General features: G+C 40.3%; 1 protein-coding gene across 4 annotated transcripts in view; it reads left to right on the top strand.

Moving 5' to 3' along the window:
* The window catches only part of ARHGAP10 (Rho GTPase activating protein 10), a 333877-nt gene that overhangs the window by 188921 nt on the left and 130054 nt on the right, over positions 1-14902 (top strand). For all 4 annotated transcript variants that reach the window (XM_050790898.1, XM_050790899.1, XM_050790897.1 and 1 more), the window contains one exon: positions 14492-14566. In XM_050790898.1, the coding sequence (XP_050646855.1) occupies positions 14492-14566 (75 nt within the window). The remainder of the gene's footprint in view (positions 1-14491; positions 14567-14902) is intronic.

The raw sequence follows: 14902 nt of genomic DNA, 5'->3' as shown, positions 1-14902 counted from the left end.
AAGGCTCTAGGAGACTGAAGAACTTTGTTTTTTTTTTTTAAAAAATAGCAATTTACATTGGGAAATAAATCACCCAAGTTCACTTTATCTGTTCATTTTATGTGGCTCTTAGAACAAAGCAAAATTAACTGGTTTGGCTTTTAACCTTCTCTTCAGTGATTTGTGGACATTTGAGCATTAAAATATCCTGAGCAGTAAAATAGCCAGAGGCTCAGGAAGAACACAACAGTTTTCAGATTATCTCAAGCTATTTATCAGAAGCCAAAGAAACAAACACCACAAAACACCCCGAAAACCAAAAGCAGGCATTCTTCCTCCTGGGATTTAGTACCTGCTGCTGCAACTGCACTGAGGTGGAGAGGCAGAGGGCAGCAGCGAGACACCATTAGGCCTTTTCTGATGTTTTCCATCTCTGCAGCAGAGGAATGAAAAGGAATCTTGCAAAAAGCAATGGCCCACTTTGGCCTTGAGTTTGAGTCTCTTTTCTAATTTATTCTAGTAACATTTTCTAGTACTTAAACCTGAGCTACACGAGTGATGAGCTTGAAAATAAATTTTTTTAGCTGTCTCATCCTTTCCGACTTACTTTAGTACTTACCTATGCCTGGCCATACACATGTTAGATGGATTTTAGTCTGTACTTTTGGGGGTATTTCTTACAGGGAAGGCATTAGAGGAAAAAATATTAGAAATATGGTTCCTGTTCTAAAAGATGAGCTTCAATCTAACTTCAAGACAGATTTCAGTCTACTTTCATGTTGACCAGTTATCCTGCATAGTTCCATGGATACTAGTAGAAGACACAGGACTCCTGGATCTTTGACACAGGACAGTTTATTACTGTCAGTAGCTAGAGTAGTGCATTTTGTGCTGGTTCCCTGAGCCCTGATTCCTAAGGGCACTGCAATGATGGCAAGGTGATACTTATGGATGATACAGTTGGTTGTGTTATAGGAGGAAAAACTCTGAATGCAGGAAGCTCAAATCTTTTATAATGGCCAGCAAGCAAGCCTTTTGCTCTAAGAGACACCATCTCTACATGCTAAGGCTGCAAGCAACCCTGCTCTTTGCTCCAAAGGGTAGATATTGGAACAGAGGGTGCTCCCACCACCCTGGGGTGATGTTGGTAGTGGTGAGTGGGTGATATGATGTGGGAAGATGCTTTGTGAGCAGTTGTATCCAGAGGGTGGCAGATCCCAGGTGCTGTGCTGCATCGTTTGCCTTAGCTCTTTCTGTAGGCTCTCGTGAGCTGTTGACAGATTTGGATGGGAGTGTGTCTTGAGATCTTTGACAGAGAGTAGAATTGGTGGGAATAGAATGGGGGTAAGGTGGAAGGCAGGGTGGTTTGCTTGAATTTGGGGAGTAATTGAGGTAAGAAATGATGGAGGTTTAAACTAGAGTATTTGTGATGGAAAGAAGGGATAGATAGAAAGACAGACTTCGCAGACAAACAGAATCTGATGACCTGCTGGATGTTGGAAGTCAGGGAGAGGGGAAAGCAAAAACGGACTCTAAGCTTCCAAGATGAGGTGAATGAGACCTTTAGACAAGGCAGAATGCAAGATGAGCAGTAGGTTTGGGAGGGATAGAGACTGGTTTTGGATATTCTCAATGCAAGTGGCATGTTATAAGAAATAGAATGAAGGCAACAGGAGAGATGGCAGGAATTATTCTTAGGTAAGGTTTTGAGTGTCTAAGTCAAGATGATAGTGGAGAAAAGTACAGAATCTTTGTGAATGCTTCTATTTTGATGACGAGAGGAAGAGAAATAATGGAGATATAAGACAGAGGTATAGGAGGAAAAGGAAGAGAGGATGGTTGTAAAGGAATCCATAAGAGGGGAGGTTCCAAGAAGGAAGAAGTCAGCTGTGTCAAATACTCTAGAAAGGTCAGATTGGGGGAAGAACAAGAAACAACCATTGGGTTTAGTGGTTGGGAAGTCAACTAGATAATAGCGAGGTTGTACTTATTTTTTTCTTAGGTCTTACTCTTCTCATAAGAACCGTATGAGACAGGTGGTATTATCCCCATTTGCATGAGCCCCTGAAGTGAAGAAACGTGATTTGATTTGTGTAAGTCTCAGAGGTAGAGAGCAGTATACTACAACTTGCCTCCAAGACTGTGTTTTAAATACCCTTGCTGCCCATGCTCTTAACCAGTCAGCGTGAGGAGATGGAGATACTATAGTCTGACCTTTTTTTTGAGGATGCTGGAGATGAAGGAAAGAAAAATAGAAGACAAGCTTTTAAAGAAAAAAGTTTAAAAGTTTGAGAGTACTGTAGGAAAGGTAAGTAGGGAGGGAAGATTTAAATATCACTGTCTGAAAGTGTTCATCTAGATTCAGGATTAAGCCATTCTAAAGTTACACCTGCCTTTTTTCCATAACAACTGCTTCATGGACCTCTGAAGGTGTATCCTTGGCCCAAGAAAGATGCACTGCCTTTGCTGAGGATCGCTGCAACACCTCGGGAGGTCTCTTCATAGCAGACATAATGTCAATATAGAATCTGCATATGACAATATATCAAAAATTTTAACGTATTGCATTTTATGTTTTTGGAGTATATCACACTCTCTCACACAGTCTTCATAAAACTCTGTAGGTAGTTGAGCAGATATGTATTAATAGGCTCAGTTGTACATGTGGTATCAGAGGCCAGAACAAGGTAGGGTAAACCTGTCACAGGTCACGCAACTAGGCAAAGCTGGGGTTTGGAGCCTAGTCTCCTGGCTCTAAGTCAGAATTATCCTATGGCAGCAGAAACGGTGAGAGGAAGAGTTGGTGGACAATGCAACTTAGTGGTGATGGGGGAGCTTGATCCTACGGGAATGCCCAGAGGCTGTGAGAGACTCCTTTTGCCAAGGTTCATGCTGTGAGGAAAAACTGAAGGGCACATTGAGTGAGTCACAGCCAGTGCCTCTGTTAGATACTGGGATAGGGAGACCTCTGGGAGAGTGTGGGGCCCCAAAGGTTACTACTGAAATTGGAAACTCCCTGTTACTCTGTCACTTTCCTCTAGGCCCCGTCTAGGCACTTCGCCAGTGGCTTGGGTAGAAGGAATAGCAACAAGTCTAGGGGGTCTGGTCTGAAGCTAAAATGCTTTCTCTTGTGTTGCCTAGAAACTGAAAATGAGGCCAGCCACCTGTAGTATACAGTCCATTTTGACCCTAATACAGAGGCTGCAGCTAATAAACTATCTACCTTTTGTATTTGAGACTTGGATTCCAGAGGATGAGACTTAGTGTCAAGCCTTAGATGTATCTTTAGAGGCCTAAAATTGTCAGTACTTCCAAAAATATGGGTTAGACCCAGAAGTGGGTGTTTGCTTTGCACTGTTAAAAATATTTCTAACTTTTCTCCTGGGATGGGACAATAGTGAGTGGATGTGACAGATAACCCCAGTGGGCACAGCCACCCTCACGTGCCCAGCTGTCTCGTTTCTGTGTTTAGTCTCTGGTTTGTTTGGAAGTGGGAAGACTGTGGGAATGAGATCCTAAGACCTTTCCTAAAAGTGCCTGCTGATGGGGAGGCTAATCATCACAATACAGAAATGTGTTTACACAAAGAGTAGGTGAAGGCGAACGTGAAAGTGAAAGCAAGACTTATAGGAAGGAGAAAAACAGATTAGTTGCTGGCAGGCAATAACTGTCTGTAATGTTTCTGTATCTGCTGTTCAAATAATTATCATCCAGGAGAAGAACTTACAAATGTTATTGGTGAGCAGGAATTGTATATTTTCCATGAGTCATTCTCGTTAAATAAATTTTGACTCTCGTCCCAGGGTGTGCTTTATTTTATGAAAATGGGCTTATAGATTAAAGGCCTTGGTTAGGGCATTTATATGTATCGTGCCTAGCTATTTTGGAATTAATTTTGAGTGTTATATTACAATTAAAGCATTTAATGATTGCTTGGTATGTGGGAAGCTCATGCACTTGCTGTGTAAACATTATCTCCTTTAATGTTCACAGCAATCCAGTTCCCATCATTAACCCCATTTTCAGATGAAGAAGCTGAGCACAGAGAGGTTGAATAACTTGCTAGGTCACATAGCTAGAAGGTGGCAGAGTTGAAAGTTTTCCAAATGTCAGTAACCTTAACTTGTAATAGTTTATGTCTTGTAACCTTAACACATTTGTATTTCCAAGATACATTTGTTTTTTATTTAAATGGAGGTACCAAGGTCCAGAAAGTTTAAAATGTTAATCAATATTATGTTGAATCTCATTTTTGTGCAGCCATACTTTATCTTCTACCTCAGTGCTTAGGAATTATCCCTTATCCTGCTGCTTGGCAGTATTTAATGCACTTGTAAGTGTTACAAATAATGCATTCTTCTCCCAAAGCTTTAGAATTATGTAAATACCGTATCTTAAATTTATGACGGTGAATATGTCCCTTTGATGGAGTAGAGAGAATCATTCTTCTGTCTGCTTATATTTAAAACCTTTTTAATATAAATACACATCTTTGACAGAATGTTATAATGTTATGAATTGCTGAGTATCTTGGAAGAGTATCTTTGTGTGTGAACCTGTTTATTTTTACGTAACCCAGTGCAGCAGATAGCCTAGAAAGTGTTCACTGTACTTAGACATTTAAACATTAGTGCTTACTGAGGACTAGTTATATGTAAAGGACTCATCATCACATTTTTGTAATCCACCTATGATCTGAAACAATACTCATGGGTCTTTTCATTACTTTTCTTAATACTACCTTAATACATCATTCTTGGCCAGATCGCTAGGTATTTCCTCACAAGATTTTCTAATTATTTCATGAAGAGTGCGTTTTTCCTTCATTTTCAAGAATATTTCAAGATTAGCTAATATTAGTAATTATGAAAATATAATGATTAATATTTTTATGTGCATAAAAGCATATGTTTATTATATAACCCATAGGTAAATCTGTCTTTGCAGTGCTAGAGGGATATGCAAACCTATATTTGTATTTGTGCATGTGTGTATATATATATGCACATGTGCCTCATTAATAATGAAATGTTCGACTTCTGATGTAAATCCTGTGAATGCCAGTATGAACATTAATGACCTTTTACCCCTGTTGTCAACACACGCGAGTGCAAATAAATGATTCAGTCACTCCACAAATATTGATGAACTATCTCATTCCATGCCAAGCATTCTGCTGGTTACTAGATGAGAGCTGAATGTTAGTTTACAGAACCATGGAATTTGATAATGTATTTCTGTAGAATCATACAGCTGCAAAATCCTTTTTAATCATTTCATGTCTGTTACCATCAAAAGTGTTTATCTTTCACTTTGAGCCCTTCTCCTTTGTTGTTACATCTTTTTCTGTCTTGTATTTTATTTCTGTATTTCCTTTACTGATTAATCATCGATATATTAATTGTTCATTTATTTTTCAATTCATTTGTTAAATTTATACCATAGGCTAAGGACAAGTTGAGATATTAAGAATATAGAGCTATCAGGTATAAAAACTGCCCCTGAAGCTGAAAAGATAAGAACTTCTTGGCCTATTTAGTTGCAGGTTACTCTCTTAAACCTAATTGTCTCTTTAATTTTACCCTGTGTCTTCACTTGATTGCAACTCACTGCCTAAAATATAAGTACTCAACAATTCCTGTGAAATTAACAGGAAATTAAATGTTATGTAATTTCTAGCCTTTCTTCTCATTTATTTCCAATTTTTCCTCCCTTTCATTTTGTATTCTTCTCCCTGTTTACCATTTCTATTTTTAAAAATTACCTGTCTTTTCTCTTCTGCTTCCTTTATTCTAATGCTACTTTGTTTTCAGATTCATCACATTTATTTGCCAGTTGTAGTTTACTTGCATTTATCAGCCCTCTTAAGTTTTATTTTCCTTTTGCATATGATTTTGTAACTATCCCAGAACATCTTATTTTTTGTCTTGCTTCTGCAGCCCACCTACAGGGACCAGTGGATTCCCACTAGTGCTCAGTAGTTCCATGCAGGTGTTTTCTGGAGCTGAGTGGTCTCTGGCTCTGGTAACACCATTTGGGTTTGAGAGGGAAACAGCTGAGCGGAGATGATGATGAAACTTGACTGCTTCCCACTTTTTGACCCTCTCCTCAAGGAAGATGTGGGTGATGTGAGTAGCGCTGTATGACAGTGTCGTGGGAGATTGCAGGAGACAGATGGTAGGAAGTAAGACACATTTGATTTTACCTTATCCATTTTGCCCAGAGACAGCTGTCATCAGCTGCTCATCACTATAGTGGAGATTAGCTTACCTTTTGTTTGCTAACTATCAGAACCAATCTCAATCTCATTTATTAAGAGAGAGGAAAAAAAACTTTCAGCCTGTAAACACATTCACCAGGTTACAAATTTTTGTTAAAAGTTAGAAAATATAGATATCAGTATCATCACTGAGCATTTATATCCTGAAAAATCACAATAATTTGGATATTTTAACTTTAATTTTTCAGTTCTGAATTGTGATGTCCATTTTGGCCCAAGTCTGTATCTATAGTTCTATATCAATTTCAAGTCAGATCAACCTTAGCTATACCTATTCTGTCCAACTATTCTATACAAAGCACCATAAAAGCTATTAAAAGCAAAAACCAAGGTTGACCTAGTATCTTTCCAGGTAATACCTCTGTATTTGGAGAGAAGGTGGAATACAGGTTCATGATTCTTTATCTGAAAATTCCAAGGCTTGGTGTGTTTTGGAATTTAGAACTTTTAAAATTAAAGATAATAGACCATTCAGGACATAGGCACAGGCAAAGTTTTCGTGATGAAGATGCCAAAAGCAATTGCAACAAAAGCAAAAATTGACAAATGGGATCTTATTAAACTAAAGAGCTTCTGCATGGCAAAAGAAACTATCACCAGAGCAAACAGACAACCTACAGAATGGGAGAAAATTTTTGCAATCTATCCATCTGACAAAGGTGTAATATCCAGAATCTATAAGGAACTTAAAATTACATGAGAAAAACAACCTCACTGAAAAGTGGGCAAAGGACATGGACAGACACTTCTCAAGAGAAGACATACATGTGGCCAACCAACATATGAAAAAAAAGTTCAGCATCACTAATCATTAGAGAAATGCAAGTCAGAACCACAATGAGATACCATCTCAAGCTGGTCAGAATAGCTGTTATTAAAAAGTCAGAAAAACAACAGATACCGGCGAGATTGTGAAGAAAAAGGAACACTTTTACACTGTCGGTGGGAGTGTAAATTAGTTCAGCCATTGTGAAAGACAGTGTGGTGATTCCTTAAAGGCTTAGAGGCAGAAATACCATTTGACCCAGCAATTCCATATACCCAAAGGAATGTAAATTGTTATAAAGACACATGCATGTGTATGTTCATTGCGTTACTTTTCACAATAGCAAAGACATGGAATCAACCCAAATGCCCATCAATGATAGACTGGATAAAGAAAATGCAGTACATGTAATATACCATGGAATACTATGCAGCCATAAAAAGGAATGAGACCGTGTCCTTTGCAGGGACATGGATGGAGCTGGAGCCCGTTATCCTTAGCAAAGTAAAGCAGAAACAGAAAACCACGTGTATCGTGTTTTCACTTACAAGTGGGAGCTACATAATAGCACATGGACCAATGCGGGGAGCAACATACACTGGGGCCTGTGGGAGGGCGAGGGGGTGGGAGGAAGGAGAGGATCAGGAAGAATAGCTAATGGATGCTGGGCTTAATACCTGAGTGATGGGATGATCTGTGCAGCAGACGACCATGGCACACATTTACCTATGTAACCTGCACATCCTGCGTATATACCCCTGAACTTAAAAGTTGGAAATAAAATATGGAAAAAACAATAAAAAGGTAATATGAGACATATACTGAATAGAATATTACATCTCCAGGTAGGTTTAGTGTGGAAATACTTTTAATATGTGAAATATGAACATTCAGTCTGAGTGAATAAAATACTTAACCTGAATTCAGGTCATGCATTTATACTTTTTCAGCTTCAGAATTTCGTTTTGATTTTTAAAATTATTTCAATCTCTCTGTTAAATTTCCCCAATAAATTTCTGAATCGATTTTCTGTATTTTCTTGAAGTTTGTTAAGAAGGAAGCCCAGTTTCTTTGAATTCTTTGTCTGAGAGATCGCACATCTTCATCACTTTAGGGTTAGTCTCTGTTGCCTTATGTTGCATGTTAGGTGAGGTCATATTTCCCTAAATGTTCTTTTAAAAATTTTTTTTTAGGGACAAGGTTTTGCTCTGTTGCCCAGGATGGAGCGCAGAGACTATTCAGAGGTGCAGTCATAGCACACTGTGGCCTTGAACTCCTATGCTCAAGCAGTCCTTCTCCCTCAGCCTTCCAAGTAGCTGGGATTACAGGCACTCGCCACTGTGCCAGTCCCTGAATGCTCTCGATGCTTGTAGATGTGTGACAGTGTTTGAGTGTTTGCGCATTGAGGGATTAGCTATTTTCATCTACCCAGTCTGGCTTTGTGCCTGTTCTTCAGAGGGCCTTCCAGGATTCTAAGCTGATTGACTCTTGGGTTTCCTGAGCCTGTGACCACTGAAGCTGTCTCATCACTAGAGGATGCTCTAAGCCCAGGCTTGCCACGAGTCTCTTCAGGACTCAGAAGTTGATGTGGCTTTCTGCCCCAGATGGACCTGGGGAAGACCCAAGAAGTACTGGGACTCTGTGGGAATACTGGCCAAGGACCTGAGTCTGGAAGACTGTTCCACTGGTCCAGATGGGTGTGTGTCCCAGCAGGTCTCTGCATGGGTGGGATGAATTTCTGACTGTAGCAGTATGGGCTGGAGTTGAGATGAAGCCTTCTTGGGATCTGCTGTGGGGCAGAGGCTGGAGAGCCAGGCGCTTTGGGTGTATGTCTCCTAGTAGGTCTCAACACAAGATTGTTCCCTGATTGCAGTGGGAGGGGCGGGAGCTGAGCCTGGGTCCCCATGGGATCTGTTGTGGGGCAGAGGTTGGCAAACCCATCTGGAAGGCTCAGGCTCCCAGGCTGCGAGACATGGATGAGTCTCCCTGTGGGTCACTGTGCGAGCAGCTCTGAGCTGGGACCTTGGCTGAGGGGCCCTGGAGTGAAGCCACAGGGCAAATCTCAAGTTTACTGCTGAGACCACTGTTAGTATGCAGACAAACCTTTCTGCCAAAGCACCAGTGTACAAGATTCCTTTTGGACCCCTTGGCAGATAGTTTCAGCTGCAGGCTCAAGGCCAAACAGGGCTGTAGCCAGGTCCCATGGAGGACTGGACCACTGTCATGCTTGAACCTAGGAGCAAGCTTGTGGCACATCAGCCACCTGGATGTTGGTCTGCACTCTCAAAGCGACCATCCCAGGTCTTGGGCTCCACCAAGGTTTCACAAACTTTCACCTGAATCCTGAGATGCCATCAGAATTTGATGATGGATGGATGCGGAATTCTTACTGTCATATGGGGATATGAGCAGGTTACTTTCTATGCCACCATCTTGGTGATGCCACTCCTCTATCCGTGAACGCTTTTGATTTTCAAAATTGTGACTTAAGATTGTGGACTTGTTTTAAGATGTACCCTGGTGGGTGCAGTGGCTCTTGACTGTAATCCCAGCACTTTGGGATGCCCTGAGGCAGTAGGACCACTTGAGCCAGGAGTTTGAGAACAGCCCCAGACAACATAGTGAGACCCCCCCGCCTCTACAAAAAAATAAAAAATTCAGCCAAGTGTGGTAGCATGTGTTTGTAGTCCCAGCTAGTCTAGGGGCTGACATGGGAGGATTGCTTGATCCAAGGAGGTCAAGGCTGCAGTGAGCTGTTATCACACCACTGCATTCCACCCTGGGTGACAGAACAAGACCCTGTCTTAAAAATAAAAATACTTAAATCAAGTGTTAAAAGGAATTAACTATGAGTTATATTTAGAAGAAGGGAATGTCACTGTGGGCTGGTGTCAAAAAGGGGATTTTTATCCGATTTTGAAGGTTTAGATGGGAATTTTACTGACTGTCGAATCTTGGGCAACCAGAATAGCACCTGGCACATATCTGATGAATAAATATATGACAGTTGAATAAATCTGTGAAGAGAAGGGGAAGAGCATTCCTACTGGGGAGACTTCAGCCTGAATGTAGCCGCAGAGGATGCAATGAACTTGGTTATTTGTGGGTGATGGTCAAGCCGTCTGTTGTGATTAAGTTGAATACACTGCAGTCCCTGTAGGAAGATGAGGTGAGGCCCGGCATGGACGTGTGCGTGTGTGTGCCTTACATACTTGTTAAGGCTAGAGGATGTGGGCTGGATCTGAAGGCTTGCTCTTAAATGGGGATCCAGGGGATGTTAGATAATAATAGTGGTTTGAAAATAAGAAGATAGAAGACAGTGTTCAGAATGGATTATAGTTGTGTGTTTCTTTTTAGGGATTCCATAATAAATGTGTGTGCATGAAATTCAGGACTGTGTTGAAGAGGCAGAAATTAGTCTGAAGTTTGAAGAAAGAGTGGACCATTGACTTGTTGCATTTGGAAAGTGACAGGGAAGAAGTTAAAGATCTCAAATTTCTAATACTTGTTGATCAGAAATAGTGATCCCTTTGGTTGACAGGGAAATTTGGAAAAGAAGCTGGAAAGGACATGATAAACTCACTGCTATGCCTTGGCATATTGGTTGGTTTATATCCTTAAAATGTATTTGATGCCTTTTATATGAACATATATGTGTTCATAGATAAAAAGAATGTTCCAGCTCTCATTTAGTTCAGAGCCTTTGAGAACAGTGTAGCAAGAAATAGAAAATCCAACAAGACTGGAGTGTATGTATTTTACGTGCTATTTCCAAGCTGCTTTTGTGCAAGGTTTATTTAAATTTCATTTAAAAATGTAAAAACTGTGTTGAGTAGCTTTAATTCCCCCTTGCACCTCTCAGTATGCATTAGCAATTAACTCTACTTCTCTCAGGTTGATGAATTTGAACTTGATCAATTATTTGATAGTAATTACCGGCACAGAGTGATTATTATTGCCGAAGTGGTGTTCTTATTTCATCTTTCCATATAATTCAGGCCCTTTTCACAGAGGCATGTTTGTTTGAATGCAGAGTATGATTTGCTCTTTTGGCTTCTACCACCGAGGTCAAACATTTTTAGGTTTCTTAACTAGAGTAGTACCGAAACCCTCTGGTATTTTAAACCATCTGGACATGTCCTTCTGGCTTCCAAAAAGAAGGGAGGAATGAGGCTCAATCTTTTTTCCTGTATCAGGCTCAAAAGGTCTCTGATTTTTGTGTTTCTTGGCAACTTCCGTTTCTTTTTCCCAACTCCTGGCAGGGCTTTGCGGCCTCCTTATCCTCCCTTGTAGTCACTGAGCGCTCCCCTTCAGGAAGGTGTGCCTCTGCTGCTGTGACTCCTTAGAGTTCTGAGTAGACTTAGACTAAGGGCTAGCCTTTGCTCTTCTGGTTCTTTAAGCTCTAATGAGATAGAGAGTAATTATTAGTCTGCTTGGGCTGCCATAATAAAGTATCACAGACTGGGTGACTTAAACCAGGGGTCCCCAATCCCCAGACTGTGGCCTGTTAGGAACCAGGCCCCACCAGCAGGAGGTGAGCAGTGGGCGAGCCTTATAGCCTGAGCTCCACCTCCTGTCAGATCAGTGGGACATTAGATTGTTATAGGAGTGCAAACCCTGTTGTGAACTGCACATGTGGCGATCTAGATTGTGTGCTCCTATGAGAATCTAATAATAAATGTAATGCACTTGAATCATTCTGAAACCATCCCCCACCCCTGTCAGTGGAAAAATTGTCTTCCACGAAACCGGGCCCTGGTGCCTAAAAGATTGGGGATGGGGGTTGCTGATAAACAATAGAAATCAATTTTCTCACAATTCTAGGGGCTACAAGTCCAATATGAAGCTATCAGCAGGGTTGATTTCTTCTGAGGCCTCTCTCTGGCATGGGAGTGGCTGTCTTGTCCCTGTGTCTTCCCATGGTCCCCCTCTGTACATGTCTGTGTCCTCATCTCTTCTTACAAGGCCTCCAATCATGGTGGATTTGTGCCCACCCTGGTGACCTCATTTTAACTTAATTACCTTTTTTTTCAAGACCTATTTCTAAATACAGTCACATTTGGAAGTACTGAGGATTAAGATGTCAATAGATGAATTTGGGGGGATATAATTAAGCCTTTAACAGAAGGAAAAATAGGACATTTGCAAAACTTAAAAAATAAAGAATAAAAAGCAAAGAGAATTTATATTCCTTTGGGTATATACCCAGTAATATGAATCACCCTATTATACACACACACGCACATGTATGTTTATTGCAGCCCTACTCACAATAGCAAAGATATGGAATCAGCCTAAATGCCCATCAGTGATGGACTGGATAAAGAAAATGTGGGGTCAGGCGTATTGGCTCTTGCCTGTAATCCCAGCACTTTGAGAGGCTGAGGCAGGCGGATGACCTGAGGTCAGGAGTTTGAGACCAGCCTGACCAAAATGGTGAAACCCTGTCTCTACTAAAAATACAAAATTAGCTGGGCATGGTGGCCCATGCCTGTAATCCTCGCTACTTGGGAGGCTGAGGCAGGAGAATCACTTGAACCTGGGAGGCGGAGGTTGTAGTGAGCCAAGATTACTCCATTGTACTCTCACCTGGGCAACAAGAGTGAAACTCCATCTCCAAAAGAAACAAAGTGTGGTACATAAGGTACCACAGACTACTATGCAGCCCTAAAAAGGAACGAGGTTCATGTCCTTTGCCGGGACATGGATGGAACTGGAGGCCATTATCCTTAGCAAAGTAATGCAGGAATAGAAAACCAAACCCTGCATGTTCTCACTTATAAGTGGGAGCTAAATGATGAGAACTCATGGACACATAGAGGAGAACAACACACACTGGGGCCTATGAGAGGGTGGAGGATCGAAAGAGGGAGGGGATCAAGAATAATAATTAGTGAGTACTAGGCTTAGTACCTGGGTGATGAAATAGTCTGTACAACAAATGCCATGATACCATGATACAGGGTTATTATCTATGTAACAAAGCTGTACATGTACCCCTGAACTTAAAAGTTAAAAAAAAAAGTATATGTAACTATAATTTTTAAAAAAACAAAGAGAAAAAGAAGGGACAAAACTTGGCAAGAAAGAATGAATGCTTTTGTGTGTGCGCTGTGAGTTACCATCTATAGGACACGTGTTAGTATTGTCTCATTTCTCTCCCAGCATAACATAGGGTATAGGATGCAGTCCTTGATCTCAGATACAGCACAGAGACTCCAAGAGGTTTCCTGTCTTCCTCATGGTGACGGAACTGACTTGAATCCAATTCTTTAGACTGACTAGTATTCTTTTCATCGCTCCGAGCAGGGAGGTGAAAAGAAAGTAAACCCTCGTGGGCAAATTCCATGGCCTTTTGTTGTGTTACTTTGTTTTGGAAACTTTGGGGATTAGAGGCATCATCTGCCTGTCAGCCAGTTGTGTTCTTGTTAGCTTTAACATTCACAATGGAGAAAAATAAACACACAGCCAGAAAGCTGCAACTCGTTTGAGAAGTAAATATAAGTCACAGTTTTTGGAAGTCATTACTATGAAAATTTTCAAGCGTAAAAAAGTAGAGAGATTGGTATAATGAACTCCCATATTCTCATCCAGATTCAATAATCATCAGGATTTTGCCACAGTTGTTTCATCTATCCCTTTTTCCTTCTTAAAGTAAATGTAAGGTTACTTTCACCCCTTTCAGGATGCAACTTTAAACAAATGGAGATTTTCTTACATATCCTTGGTGCCACTCAGAGTTTCCTAATTGCATCAAAAATGTCTTTTCATCATTGATTTGTTCAGATCAGAATCCAAATGATAAGGATATTTGTTGAGCATACCAAATTATGTTTGACAGTACCTTTTATATGTCTCTTGTTCTCAGGGACAATTTGTTTTCAGATCTCTGTAGAGAGAGAGGATGCATTGATTTGGTTCATTTTGCAGTATACTTTGTGGTGATATTGATTTGAAGTTTCAGAGCTCCTCACTGGACAGGGCCTGTAACAACTTTAAAAAAATTACAGTTTTGCTTTAGTTTCGAATGAATTTCCATGGTTTTCAAGAATCGTCCAAACAATGATTTCTTTCTGTGTACTAATCATCGCCATATTTTTAAAAGGCTAAAATGTTTGAATATGTAAACAAGTAAATACAATAAACATAAAAGTTTTAGTGCATCTTTAAAAATTGGATTGGTATTCATTTCAATGTATCCATGATACTTAACTAACTTACTAACGTTGAGACATTTCATTATTGTCCACATGGAACATTGTTTGCTGAGATTATTTTTTAACCACAACTTACAGATGAAAAGCTAGTAAAACGAGTTGTTAAATACTTGCTTTTTTCAAAGGTTATTTTTATAGTTAACAGGAATGCTGCTAATGTTAGTTAGCAAAGATTGTGAATACAACTGTTTGATGGCTTTTAAAATATAGTAGTCTTCTGTTTTGCTAATAGTTTGTTTCTTCCCATAGGTATAAATGACCAAGGATTGTACAGAGTTGTAGGGGTGAGTTCAAAGGTCCAGAGACTTCTCAGTATGTTGATGGGTATGCCTCTTTTCTAATCATTTTTCCATGTGTTATTTGTATGTGTTCATTGATTTCACAGCTTAATACTTCATAGTAATGTAGAGAATACTTGTGATTCCATTCCTCTACTTCCTACAGGAGTTTTCTGCTGAGCAGAGACAATTGAACCACAGAAGTAGATTAGTATTTGCATCAGTATAGATTGATAGATTGTCTGTTACCTCTTACTAAGAAATGAAAGAAAAAAGAATGCACCCCCTGGTTGACTGTCTTCCTGTGCTTGCTTCTCATGGGGAAGTGGCAGTCAGGCCTCTGCGCTTTGCGTGGTTTCCAAATAGCCTGTCCACAATTGTG

The sequence above is a fragment of the Macaca thibetana genome, chromosome 5 (genome assembly GCF_024542745.1).
Source record: "Macaca thibetana thibetana isolate TM-01 chromosome 5, ASM2454274v1, whole genome shotgun sequence".
NCBI lineage: Eukaryota > Metazoa > Chordata > Mammalia > Primates > Cercopithecidae > Macaca > Macaca thibetana.
This window is presented reverse-complemented; position numbering and strand designations above follow the sequence as displayed.